Source organism: Bactrocera tryoni, chromosome 4, assembly GCF_016617805.1.
Source record: "Bactrocera tryoni isolate S06 chromosome 4, CSIRO_BtryS06_freeze2, whole genome shotgun sequence".
NCBI classification, from domain to species: domain Eukaryota; kingdom Metazoa; phylum Arthropoda; class Insecta; order Diptera; family Tephritidae; genus Bactrocera; species Bactrocera tryoni.
Window position 1 is genome coordinate 1,959,857 of NC_052502.1, and position 12,978 is coordinate 1,972,834.

The 12,978-nt window shown below is 33.4% G+C and overlaps 4 protein-coding genes across 9 annotated transcripts; 2 read left to right on the forward strand and 2 right to left on the reverse strand.

The window, feature by feature from the left end:
• Positions 1-112: 112 nt before the first annotated feature.
• Positions 113-1,899, reverse strand: LOC120776170 (oocyte zinc finger protein XlCOF6.1-like). Of its 3 annotated transcripts, none has more exons than XM_040106780.1 (5): positions 1,429-1,898; positions 1,253-1,369; positions 1,045-1,195; positions 445-976; positions 113-392 (listed from the first exon to the last, which is right to left on the reverse strand). In XM_040106780.1, the coding sequence occupies exons 1-5, from the start codon at positions 1,792-1,794 to the stop codon at positions 251-253; spliced, it is 1,308 nt and encodes a 435-aa protein (XP_039962714.1). In that variant the 5' UTR covers positions 1,795-1,898; the 3' UTR covers positions 113-250. The 3 variants fall into 3 exon arrangements, with proteins under 3 accessions (XP_039962714.1, XP_039962715.1, XP_039962713.1); XM_040106781.1 differs by having other exon boundaries at positions 1,045-1,369; positions 1,429-1,541; positions 1,615-1,707; XM_040106779.1 differs by having other exon boundaries at positions 1,045-1,369; positions 1,429-1,899.
• Positions 1,900-1,948: 49 nt separating this feature from the next.
• LOC120776171 (zinc finger protein 91-like) lies at positions 1,949-3,998 on the forward strand. Of its 3 annotated transcripts, none has more exons than XM_040106784.1 (5): positions 1,949-2,038; positions 2,267-2,676; positions 2,774-3,086; positions 3,148-3,679; positions 3,747-3,998. In XM_040106784.1, exons 2-5 carry the CDS (start codon positions 2,308-2,310, stop codon positions 3,889-3,891), a joined length of 1,359 nt encoding a protein of 452 aa, XP_039962718.1. In that variant the 5' UTR covers positions 1,949-2,038; positions 2,267-2,307; the 3' UTR covers positions 3,892-3,998. The 3 variants fall into 3 exon arrangements, with proteins under 3 accessions (XP_039962718.1, XP_039962716.1, XP_039962719.1); XM_040106782.1 differs by having other exon boundaries at positions 1,989-2,038; positions 2,250-2,676; XM_040106785.1 differs by lacking the exon at positions 1,949-2,038 and adding an exon at positions 2,096-2,179.
• Positions 3,999-7,693: 3,695 nt separating this feature from the next.
• On the reverse strand, positions 7,694-9,321 carry LOC120776172 (zinc finger protein 501-like). The gene is made up of 5 exons (XM_040106786.1): positions 8,877-9,321; positions 8,751-8,804; positions 8,461-8,689; positions 7,880-8,411; positions 7,694-7,815 (listed from the first exon to the last, which is right to left on the reverse strand). The coding sequence occupies exons 1-5, from the start codon at positions 9,252-9,254 to the stop codon at positions 7,716-7,718; spliced, it is 1,293 nt and encodes a 430-aa protein (XP_039962720.1). The 5' UTR covers positions 9,255-9,321; the 3' UTR covers positions 7,694-7,715.
• A 540-nt stretch (positions 9,322-9,861) lies between these two features.
• LOC120775545 (F-box/LRR-repeat protein 4) lies at positions 9,862-12,970 on the forward strand. 2 transcript variants are annotated; one of them, XM_040105770.1, is made up of 12 exons: positions 9,865-10,492; positions 10,542-10,635; positions 10,691-10,901; positions 10,952-11,085; positions 11,186-11,379; positions 11,458-11,708; positions 11,778-11,887; positions 11,961-12,125; positions 12,191-12,356; positions 12,452-12,643; positions 12,696-12,765; positions 12,823-12,970. In XM_040105770.1, the coding sequence occupies exons 1-12, from the start codon at positions 10,202-10,204 to the stop codon at positions 12,901-12,903; spliced, it is 1,959 nt and encodes a 652-aa protein (XP_039961704.1). In that variant the 5' UTR covers positions 9,865-10,201; the 3' UTR covers positions 12,904-12,970. The 2 variants fall into 2 exon arrangements, with proteins under 2 accessions (XP_039961705.1, XP_039961704.1); XM_040105771.1 differs by lacking the exons at positions 12,696-12,765; positions 12,823-12,970 and having other exon boundaries at positions 9,862-10,492; positions 12,406-12,602.
• Positions 12,971-12,978: the final 8 nt, after the last annotated feature.

The following is a 12,978-nucleotide window of genomic DNA, read 5'->3' on the forward strand; positions in this document are numbered from 1 at the left end:
TCACAAATATGAGCAATAAGCACATTGTACATGAAACCTTCGTAAGATCAGACGGCACGGTGGCACACTCATTAAAATCATGACAACTATGTTTGAAATGATCACAGAAGGATATTGATCTAAAGTATTCACCGAATATCGGCATACGCGTTTTCTGCTTGCTTAAGAAACTTTATTAATCATATGAAGTGTAATTTTTAAAATAATAATAAAATTAATATTATAATTGCAAATATTAAAAGAATAATTATTAAATAACTTTACCCTCTCTTTTTGCGTCCAAAGAGTTTAGTGATAAATTGCCACGCTTCTTTTTATCCTTTAATCTCACAACGAAACTTTCTAATTCGGACAAGTTTATTTTGTGAACACACTTGATATGGCGCCGAATTCTAGAGTAAAAGACATCAGTTACAACATTTTAAAACGCACAGATAAACTCACTTGTACATTTCAGGAAATTCCTTTCCACAAATTGCACATTTTAACGGCAAACCAGTGTGTTCTAAACGATGCCTTTGAAGCGTCCATTCATATAAGTATTGTTTTCCACAATCTTCACATTTCCATTGGATGCCCTCGTGTAATTGTAAATGCTTCTGTAATGTAGACCTTTTTGTAAAAGCCTTTTCGCACTTATCACACTTGAACGGTGTGTCGCCTGTGTGACTTCGTAGGTGGACTTCTAGATCTACTGCACGTACATAGCGTTTCTGGCAATATGTACACTGAATAGTTTGACCAGCATGTTTTTGTTGATGCACTAAAAGATTGCCCTTGAACAAAAAAGACTGACCACAATCACTACAGTGGAATCTTGGTTTCCGACTGGGATCATGTGTTTTTAAATGATTTCTGCGTGCCATTTGTGTATAAAATTTTCTTCCGCACACTCCACAATCAAACTTTCGCTCCCTGTTACTTTCATGTATAAGTTCATGTTGTGTTAAGGTACTGCGATGTCTGAAGGTGCGAGCTAAATAGTGTATACATATGTACAGGCATTTGTGTTTTATAAAATAATATTATAATAATGTTACTAACGACACGATTTGCAGAGAAAGGAATCTACATTTCGGTTGCAGGAATGGCGTAAAAGCTGCGTTTTAATCATTGACTTTCTGCTGATTCCACAAACCACATCATTAATTTGTTCGATTCCTGATTTTGTCATATTTTTTTTCCTACGATTTTCCTTTGAATGGATATGTTTAGATATGCTGGATAAAATTGACTTTGATGAATTTAATACTTCAGATTCGTGAAAGTTTTCCTCATGCACATTTTGAACACAGCCTTGCGAATTTGTGTTTTCATCAAAAAATGTATTGCTTCCCAAGCTGATTTGGTCCTCCTCCTCCTCCCTTTTCTATATGTATATGTATATATAAGTAAAATATTTTGATTTAATTTGAAGACTGTAAATACCTTGAGATCAACTTTTGTATATTCTTTACCAACCCCAACCCATTCAAAAAACTTATTATTATCGGAATCTGATTTCCAATAATTCATACGCAAAGTTTTGTCTGTTTCTCGAGCTTTTGTAATAAATAAGTACGCGTCTTTGAGTTTATCAGCACAGCTACTGCAAAAATGTTCGTATATACTCACTGAATGTTCATTTCCACTATTTTCATAATTTAAATTCAATTGAGTGCACTGCTGAAAACATTCAGAATACGATAAACTTTCGTTCAAATCCTCGACGTGGACAGATTGATTCCAATTAATGAGTGGTACTGAACCTTCCACCCTTAAACAAACTCGGCACATGTTACGAAAGAATTCCATTTTGATTTAAAATTATTATAGTACTAAAAACGTGCATTTAATGCATTATAATTATTCAAATACATGTGTATATGGTAAACAATATTCTGTCCAGATTTAACAGCTGTTGAAATATACATACATTTACCCAAGTAAACTAACTAGCGATGGCAAAATAAAAAATTTCGGTACACAGTTTTTCGGCTATGTTAGTATCGTAAAAGCGTGTTACTTACTAGATCGTCTCCAACAATTTTGTGCTTCAGTAAGTATTATTAAACTTACAGTTTTTACTTCTGCTTGTATTGTATAGAATACAAAAATTATTAATAATGAAGACAAAAACTAATAATGTAGGAGAATTGTAGAACATTAGCAACATATCGTTTACAACACTGAATGTTTGGTAAACAACAGGATATTTTGATTTTGATGCATACAGTTAATTTCACTAATATTTTAACAAAAATATACAGATTTTTAAATATTTCAGACTGAACCTCAGTCCTACTACCTATTGCAAGAGCAATTGAAATGGATTCGATAAAGATGTGTCGTGCATGTCTATCGCCCGAAGGACGAGCTCGTCTATTAGATTGGTATCAGCCTGTTGAGTCGTTGGAATATGTTTTATCATACAAAGAGTGCTTCTGCAAATGTACTCAAATATCAATGACCGAAAACAATGAAAGGCAATCCCAATTTTTGTGCTACTGTTGTGCAAAAAAGCTTAAAGAAGCTTATAATTTTATTGAAAAGGCGAAGCAAGCTGATGATGAATTACGTTGCATGAAGACTCAGCTTATTCCAATTGAAGATATGCCAAACAGATTTGAATGGGTATCAGTAAAAGCAAAACAAATTGATGCTGAGAAATCTGCAGAAAATACTACAGAAACCAAGGTATTTTAATTACTTTATATACATATGTATGTATATGCATACATAAATATGTATACTTATGAAAAATATGCAAAATCTTTTCTGTTCCGAGTATTAGATTGACGATATACAGATCAATACTGTATGCCAGGAAAATGAACAAAGAGACGGTGATTTAAAGGCAGAAAATGCGTTTAAACTTCAGTGCTATGATGAACATGAAACGGAATTATTGAACCAAAATGAATTCGACAGCTTCTCTAATAACACATTTAAAAGTAAAATTAAAACTCATGCAAAAACTAAAATGAAATTAAAAAAAATGGATGAATTGGTTAATTGCGAAGAATGTAAAAAAATTATGACAAGGAAGGCATTGATAAAACATAAACCACGCCACAAACCTAAAGTTTTCCTTTGCCAAGCCTGCCGTAAGTAGTTTTGAGATATATTTTTACTCTAAAATTTATATATTTAATTAAACGTATTTAGCAAAAACGTTTCGCGAATCCAATGGTTTAAAAAACCACGAACTTATTCATCAAGAAAATCGTGAACGGTATCCATGCGACAAGTGTAATCAAACATTTTTATCACCATATTCCTACAAAAAACACGTACAAACTCATGAAAACAATAGAAAACCGATTTATAAATGCACACAATGCGAAAAATCCTTCCTACATAAAAACGGTCTAACAATCCACGAACTTCATCACAAGGGGGCCTCAATCGAATGCAATATATGTAAAAAACGATACGTCCGACAAATAGATCTGGATACTCACTTGCGAACCCATTCTGGAGAATCTCCATTTGTGTGCCATATATGTGGAAAATCATTTATTCATAAACGTATTCTAAACCGGCACTTGCAGTATCATGAATTATATTTTAGTTACACTTGCTTGACCTGTGGCGAAAAATTCTCAAAGTACGACAAATACTACTCACATCGCATGCGGCACACTGGCTTACCTTATAAATGTGGTGCATGTGGGAAACAATTCCCTGACGCATATAAGTAAGTCCTTTGAGTTTGTTCTTTCCTTTATAACTTGAAACTAGACTAACATAGATATTTCCTTTAGAATTAAACGCCATATTAAAGGAGTGCACAAAGTTGAGAAACACGATGACTTAGAAAATCTTGTAGTGAGAATAAATATAACTAAAGAACATAGAGGCCGAATTGTGGAAGTTTTAAAGAATCCGGAGGAGGAAAATCCAACTTAATTTAAAGTTATTCAAATAACAGTAAAGTTAACAGCAGATGTTTTTCATTCTTCATTATTGAGACAAAAACTATTTACAAATGAGATCAACGAGAATTGAAATTTTTTTATATAATTACACTTGGTTAAAAATAGCGAAGTCAAAACTTTCCCAAAAAATTATGAACTTATCCTCAAAGAAAATCGAGAAATGTTTCCGTGCGATAAATGAAACAACGAAACTGACTAAGGGTTATGACTCAATAGAATTCTCTTTCTGTGCTTCGATAGACAGAAGAGCGGACAAGGTAAAATATTTTTCACATGTCGGCATTTTGGTTTGTCGGTGTTTTGATTTATCGGTATTTTGATTTAGCTGTATATTAAAGTTTTGTCGGTTGTTATTGTTTTAACGGTTATATCAATCCCGTTAGGATGGAAGGCCCAGGAAACGTGCTGTTTCGACGGGGTCGAACCAAAGGGAAAAGGGTGTTAGATGAGTGGGCTTGGTAGGGCATGCAAAGAGGTGGTCAGTGTCATGCCGAGACTCGATGCATGCAGGACATACATTGGGTATGTCAGGGTCTATTCTGGATAAGTAGGAGTTTAACCTACTACAATATCCAGAGCGAAGTTACGCTAGGGTCATTCGCGCTTCTCGCGGCAACTTGCTCCTTAACTGGGAGCATAAGCGACTCACTGTGAAGGTGTTCGATAGGAGACATCAAAAGGCATCCCGTCGTGGTCCGGAGTGCAGTATTTTGGCAGGTCTGGAGTTTCCTCATCTGCGTACCACTGCATCCAGGCGACCATATTGGTGTTGCGTAGTTGAGGACCGGCCGGCCGATTGCCTTGTATGTTGCCAACAACGTTTCTTTGTCTTTTCCCTCATGTGCTGCTGACTAGCTACTTGAGGATTTTGTTGCGGCTCTGTACCTTGGCTATAATCGCGGTCGTATGGGGAGTGAAGGAGCATAGACTATCAAAGGTTACACCTAAAATCTTGGGTTATTGACAGTCGGAATTTTGACGCCATCGTCTGCAATATTAAGTTCAAGTTTATACTCCTTCGTCCAGTTCGTAAAAATAGTCGCTGTGGATTTGGTGGGGGAAAGTGTGATTAAACGAGAAAGGTCGGAGAGGTAGTTGTTTACTTTCGAATCGATTCCATTGCCCGACGATAATATCGTACAATCATCTGCGTTCCAGGTTATGGAAATCCCCTCTCGTGGCTGTGGGAGTTTCGAGATGTAGAAGTTAAACAGTAACGGGGAGAGAACACCACCCTGTGGAACCCCCTGTTTAATTCTTCTCAGTTTAGATGTTTCAACTCGATCTAACCCCGTTTGTTAAATTTTGTCGGTATTTTGATATGTCGGAATTTTGAGCTTCGGTATTTTAAGCGTATCCCTGGTTCTCATTGTGAGAAATAATTTCTTCAGCAATTTATCAAATTCTTTATAAAGGAGTTATAATAAATGTAATATTTGTAATAAAAGTAGATCAAAGATTTGAGATAAATGTATTTTATATGTATGCCCCATATATAAACATGTATGTATATGTACAAATGTGCCGCACTTTTTATTGCTTATGTCTTTTAGGATTAAAAAAATTACTTACCATATTATGGCGTTTTAAGTTTTTAATATCTACCAAAGAAAATTGAAATGAAAACTATTTTCCCTAAAAAAATGTAAGTTATCCTGATTAATTTCAAACAAATGATGTAAAACTCTTAATTATTATTTTTGATTATAACATATTAATTTATTATACATACAGTTGCAGTCAAAATAATAGTAGTGCTACTACTGCACAGAGTTAAATGTTTCTATTTTTTCGAGTTTTCTTCTTAGCCCTTTATTCTCCTTAATATAATGTTTTATAGACAGAGTTCAATAAAAAAAGTGCCGTTATAACTGTATACGTTAGCACGTGGAGTCGTTATTTCATTTACTTTCAAATGTGTTGGCTATTGAGTCGGTCAAAATAATAGTAGTGCAAGGAGTGAGCTTCCGAAAAATTCATAAAAAATATTTATTTGTGTCCAAGATTTACAAAAAGGTAAGTAATGCATTTTTTGATGTATTTTCATAAGTTTTTGTGATAATCTAATAAAGATCGTTCAGCTATGGGACGAGGAAAGCACTGCACCGCTGAACAGCGCAACCTTATCAAAAAACTAATTTCAAACGGGAAAACTTACAAAGAAGTTGGAGAAATTATCGGCTGTTCACCGACAATGATTTCAAACGCGTTAAAATATAAATCCCAACCTGAAACACGTGGACGGCCACCCGTAATGACCGCTAAATTAGTCAATCGTGTGGTTAGATACTCGAAAAGTAATCCTTTCGCACCTGCAACTGATATCAAGAGTGACTTGCAGCTGGAAGCAAGCGTGGAAACTATCCGTAGACGTTTGCGGGAACAGGACTTAGCAGCTCATAGCCCAAGAAAAGTGCCATTACTGACTAAGAAGCATGTAGCGCAAAGGCTTAAGTTTGCGAACGATCACTTGGAATGGCCCCTTAAGAAATGGAGAAATATTTTGTGGACAGATGAATCCAAAATCGTGTTGCATGGTGCAAGAGGATCTCGCCAATATGTCAGACGACCCGCTAGTTCCGAATACAACCCGAAATACACAACTAAAACTATTAAACATGGAGGGTCAAGTATTATGATTTGGGCATGTTTTTCATTTTATGGTGTTGGACCGATATACTGGATAAAAGAAATCATGGATCGTACTGTGTATGTTCGAATTATGGAGGATATCATGCTCCCTTTTGCTAGCGAAGAAATGCCACTACTTTGGGTCTTCCAGCAGGACAATGACCCAAAGCACACAAGCAAGTTGGCGCAGCAGTGGTTTCAGAGGAACAGGGTTGAGGTCATGGAATGGCCTGCACAGTCTTCAGACCTCAATCCAATAGAGAATTTGTGGTGCGATGTGAAAAAGGCAGTTTCTGTTGCTAATCCAACAAATAATAATCAGCTTTGGGAAACAGTAGAGCGGGCATGGAAATCGATACCAAAGGAACGATGTGAACATCTCGTTAATTCAATGCATCGCCGATTTGTAGTTGTAATATCGAACAAAGGATACGCAACTAAATACTAATTATTTTATAATTAATTTTCTTATTATTTTCAATTTAAATCAGATGAAAAGAAGAACTAATTGAAATATATTTTTGTTAAATAAAATCACACTACTATTTTTTTGACCGTTCATATGCATAAGGTCGTATGAAATAAATTTTTTACAACCTTGTAATGAATTTTTTCCTAAGTTTTGTTTTATGATTTTATTGTTAAGAGTGGTTGTTCCTTAAAATAAAAACAACGAAAGTATTTAAATGAAAACATTTTAATTCTTCTTCATTTCTTTTTCAATGTGTGGGCACTACTATTATTTTGACCGCAGCTGTATATCATTAAAAATTGAATTTTTTTAACGTATTCATCTTTAGTCGTAAGTAATTTTTTCGCTGTATTATATAGTTTATTATAATATTTACTATATACCTTAGCCTCAGCAATGCGTGACCGGTTCTTCTAGCATATGTATATATGAAAGTATGTATATGCTACCAGAATTCCATCCCAATATTTAATATTTCTCATTAATTTAATCTAAACTGCGTTTTCAGTCACTAACTTAAGGAAAAATAGAGGTATACATAAGTGGACAAGAATGAAGTGGAATAGTTTATAGCGAAGAAGCATAGGGGACGAAAAGTTAAAGTTCTCTAAAATTTTCAAAAAACCATTTTTTTATAATAAAAATATCGAATATAAATACAAACCAGAAATTAAATTCAATACATGTTCATTTTATTTTGGATATTCATCATTTTTCGAAACTTTAATGGTAAGTTCATTTACACGTGAAATGTCTTCTAATTTGTGCACAGTGCGGATATGCCTTCGAATCCTATAAAATACATAAAATGATGCATCAATATTCCAAAGCAAAATCGTGGGATCAGATTTATTACTTATTTGGCTCAGCGAATCCTTTGTTACATATTGCACATTTTAAAGGAAGGCCTGTATGATACAAGATGTGACGAGTTAGTTTTGAGGGATGAGAATACTCCTTATTGCAGATATCACACTTATAACGTACACCAGAATGAAGTATTTCGTGTTTTCTCAATGCGCTGGTTGTCATAAATGCCTTATCGCATTTGCTGCATTTATATGGCAAATCGCCGGAATGATTACGCATATGAATATCTAAGTCGATTTTTCGAACATAACGTTTCTGACAAATATTACACTCATTTTTTGGGCCTATGTGCTTTTGAATATGTAAAGTAAGACTGCCCTTATGCATGAATGTTTTGTCACATTGATTGCACGCGAATTTCGCTCGACGTGATGTCTGATGTATTTTTAAGTGAGTCCTATAAACATCCTCTGTAAAAAATGTGCGACCACAGTCACTACAAGAAAAGTTTCGTTGACGATTCGAGTCATGCGTGCGTTGATGTCGGCGTAAGTTATTTGCAATGCTAAAAGAACTTGCTGCCAAGAAAATCATATAATTCAACATTATATATTTACTACTACTTACGGCAAATATCACAAAGAAAGATCTTAGGCCTATGATACCGGGACTTGTGTTGTTGTAATTTATTTGCCGGGAATAATTTTTTACAATAATCACATGGAAATTGCTTGTTTTCTGCTTCAAGTTTGCCTTTTTTTTCTTTTCGAAATACGTTTTTGCCTTTTGCTAGATGTATTTTAGCATCCTGTTTCTTATATGTTTGTGTACAAGTTTCATTGGGAAGATCGGAAGCCTTTAAATGCGTACCAAATATGTCATAAAAGTAATATCAAGAAGAGTTTAAGAAAACATACCATATCAACTTTTAGTAAAGGATTTTCCCCGGGAAAGTTGCCGATTTTGTTTTGCTTACATTATACATATACATATACAATTACAAATATTTATTTCGAATTAAAAAATAATAATAATTAACGTACTTGATCTTTTTGAGATATACTTATGTATTCGTCGCTTAGAAGGGCCTCCTGTATATATACATATTCAAATGTATTTCTTCTCATATTCGATAAATTATCTTTATTTTTTGATAGAAAACATAATTCATGAGCAGATTTTTGTGCCTTTCTTATAAATCGGTAAGAAATAATCAATTCTTGAATACAGTCCTGGCACAAGTAATGCATATCCCTAACATAAGGTGATTTAGCATTTGTACTTTTTATATCCAATTGAGTACACATTTCAAAACATTCCAGATATGTCAAAGCATCACATATTTCCATTGTTAAATACCAATCACAAAGATCTGCCATATCTTTTTCTAATAAACATGCTCGACATTTATTTCCTTCCATTGTATGAAAAACTGTAGTTCTTCGATGTACAAGAAATTAGTAGGCGATAGTTTTCTATGTGATAAATATCTTTCAATCGATCATTTCCATTCGGAATGAAATGACTCCACTGGCAATAGGTACTATCATTATAATCTTATCCTTTACAATAGATACTATGTCAATAATCTTATCCGATATGGCTAATAATAGTTATCAGAATAATTAACCAGATAATATTGTCAGAAATAAATTGTAATTTTAAAGATGGTAGTTTAACATTCATTTCTAATTTCTATAAAAAATGATAAATCGACAACATATTCAAAGTGTTTCTGATGATTTTTGGTCTGCTGTGTGCATTGGAAGTTAGCATAATGTGATGTAATCCAAGAACTAACTATTTTATCCAGATAACAGATGTCCAATAATGGTAATAATTTTATTGCAATAAGATATAAACCTGCTATCAACAGGCAATAGTTATTCCCTGTGTAGATGCCTCATTATGTAGTTTTCTAGAGTTGTCTGTTTTTGACTAGATTAAGAAAAAATATTATATAATAAATTTGGCTAAACTATTTTCCTTATTTAATTATACTAAATTAAACATAATATAATAAAAAATGTGTAATTGGTTATAGAAAAGGGTAAAAGGATTAGCTTTTAGCCTGAGAAAAATGCCATTGTGTAGAATAATTATTGACTTTTAGCATGGACCACAACCAATATTTCGTCAGCTGTTATGAAAAAGTCAATAATCCCTAACAAAACAAATCGTGCTACAACAATTCCCATAGTTAATTATTGATTTCTGTTGACAAAGATAAAATTAAATCCTCTAGCAAAGGGAGAAGTTTTATAATGCATTTGTTGTTTTGACGTAAAGTATTTCATTGTTAATCAAAGTGTGCCAAGCCAGAACAAGTTAAGAAACTGTTTAGATTACACATGTAAAAGAATATTAAATGTCGTCGGTATCAGATGACGACATAGACAAAAGAGGAGCTGGTTCGATTGTCGACTTCATTAAACTAGGTGCTGAAGATAATGGCCATTCCTATGATGCGTCCGTTCTAATGAATACTTCAGATGGATTTCATTGTGCTGATTACCGTTTGGATCAATATGCTGTGGATGTAGCTGACTTTAGCTCTCAGTATGGCAGTGATTATAGTATTTCCTATACTGCTACCAATATTACGGGAAAACCACGAAAGTATCCAGAATACGGTGACTTTCCGGAAACATACGCTATGGTTCGTAGAAGTAATGCGAAAGTTATTATATTGACATTTTAATTTGCAGCGAACATATGGAGATTGGTGGGAAAAAGCTCCGAGTTCTGTTCACGAGATTCAGCCACAAAATATTCCAAAAATACCTGCTCAAGATTATATAGGTAAACATTACTACAAAAGTTATACGCTAGTATTAATTAGAATATTATTTTCAAGTTATTTATTTTGAGGAATATGTCGTTCCGGAAGAGATTGCTATATTTGAAACTTTCAATCCTGGAGCTTTGATTCGAATCTGGGCATATACCATAACAAAAAGCTGGATTTGTTTATGGGAAACTGAGAAATTATGCATACCACCACTTCAGGCCATCAACAAAGCCCGCCGCTTTTCCCCACAGTTAAAAAAAGGGAACTTACCTACGAGGTAATAATTTTAGTAATTATTGAGGGTGATCTGAATATTTTTCATTTTAGAACTATTCGCCTTGAATTTAATCATTCACTACTACACTATTTTACGGAAATTGATGCAGTTTTACTTAGGGGTAGGAAGGTGAATATTGAGAGCATTCAACGAATTTTGGATTGCTACAAAAGTCATCAAAAATGTAAATACCTTCTAGATTTTTTTTGCAATAATACATACATTATATTAAAAGCATACAAGATCCAATCCCATTGCTAACATACTATAATTGCTATTTATAGGTTCCATATTACGAAAGTTACAACAAATTCATTTTCGACCAAATATCAAAGGAAACTATCATAATCATTTGAGGGAGTTTTTTACGAACGATTTAAATGAATTCATTACCGTTTTAAACCGAAATACGGAAGTTGTGAAAAGCGATGTAACGGCCGAATATAGTTGTAAAAATATTGGTTTCAAGGATATGCCGGTAATATATCATATACAATTATATAATGAATTATTTTTATTTTTAAACTCGAATAATAATTAACACGTTTTTTTTCAGTTTGAAATTATTTTGAAAATATTCAGCTATTTGGATTTGAAATCGTTATTTCTAGTAGGACAAGTTTCCAAGTCATTTTATGATGTATCTACACACCCTTTGCTGTATAGTGAAGTAAATTTAAAACCTTATTGGCATCTTGCATCAAGCGATATGTTATGTACTTTGGCAAAGAGAGCAACAGTGTTAAAGAAATTGGATTTGTCATGGTGCGGGTTATTCAATACAATTTCTCCTACAGAGTTTAAGAAGTACGTACTGCGTATAAGAATATGTGTTTTAAATAAAACTTACATACATATGTGGTATTCGTAATTTAGATTTATACAACAGCGGGGAGACAATCTAATGTGCTTACGATTAGATTCTTGTAAAATTTTAAACGCAAGCTGTATTGAAACATTAGGAATTGTGTGCGATAACTTAAAAGGTACTTAATTGAGCGTCAAGGTTTATTTCGTTGATTATTTTGAAAATATATTTCAAATGTTTCTTCTCGTTAGAGCTTTCACTGCGAAATTGCTCCACAGATCCACCCTTGCTTAATTTTTCATGCTTGGCGAATCTGAAGAATCTTGAAAGATTAGATCTCTTTCAAACGGTAATTGAACCAGAGCTGATGTTAACCATGTTGGAAAACAATCGAAAATTGAAACATCTAAATTTAGGTTGATACCATCAATATTTCTCATTAAATTTGGTACATAATTATGTTTATTTATGAATTTACTAGCATATTGCGGTATAGCTGTTAACATGGATACTGTAGCTCATCATATAGGACAATACAATCAAGGTTTGATCTCTTTGGATTTGTGGAAATCACGTTTTCTATCGGCTGCTGGTTTGGAGGCCTTATCGAAATGCACTGAGTTAGAGGAAGTTGATTTTGGTTGGTGGTAAGTATCAACATATGTGTATGCATTGGCTAACGTAATTAATTTTAAGTTTCTACTCTGATTATGATGTAACTATGTATTTTAAATCGATCCAGTTTACGAGAAGTATCACTAGGCGACAGTTTAAAAAAATTACTATTAAATTGTACTAAACTAAAAAAACTCTTTTTGGCTACTGTCCGTGGAATTACGGATCGAGATGTGGAGAATATAGCAAACTTTTGTAGCAATTTAGAACAATTGGATCTGATGGGGGTTTCAGGGATAACAAAAGACCGTTATTATGAGTAAGTTTACAAATTAATGTGATTTTTATAAATAATTTGTTTGAATTTTCAGAATTTTAGTGAAATGTAGAAAACTACAACTCCTCGATTTAAGCTTCTGTGATAATATCAACAGTGAAGAGGTTTGTTAATAACTTTGTCTCCTTATCGACAGCAAATTATCATTACATTTTTTCCAGATTGCATTTTGGTCTCGAACTTTTCAAGTTAATATAAAATGTAGTCACTTTCCAGACGTGCCTAACGATATAAGATATTAATTTAAAATTTATTCAGTGCATGTTTTTAAAAGAACTGGATTTAATAAATGTTGAATATATTTACATACATATACA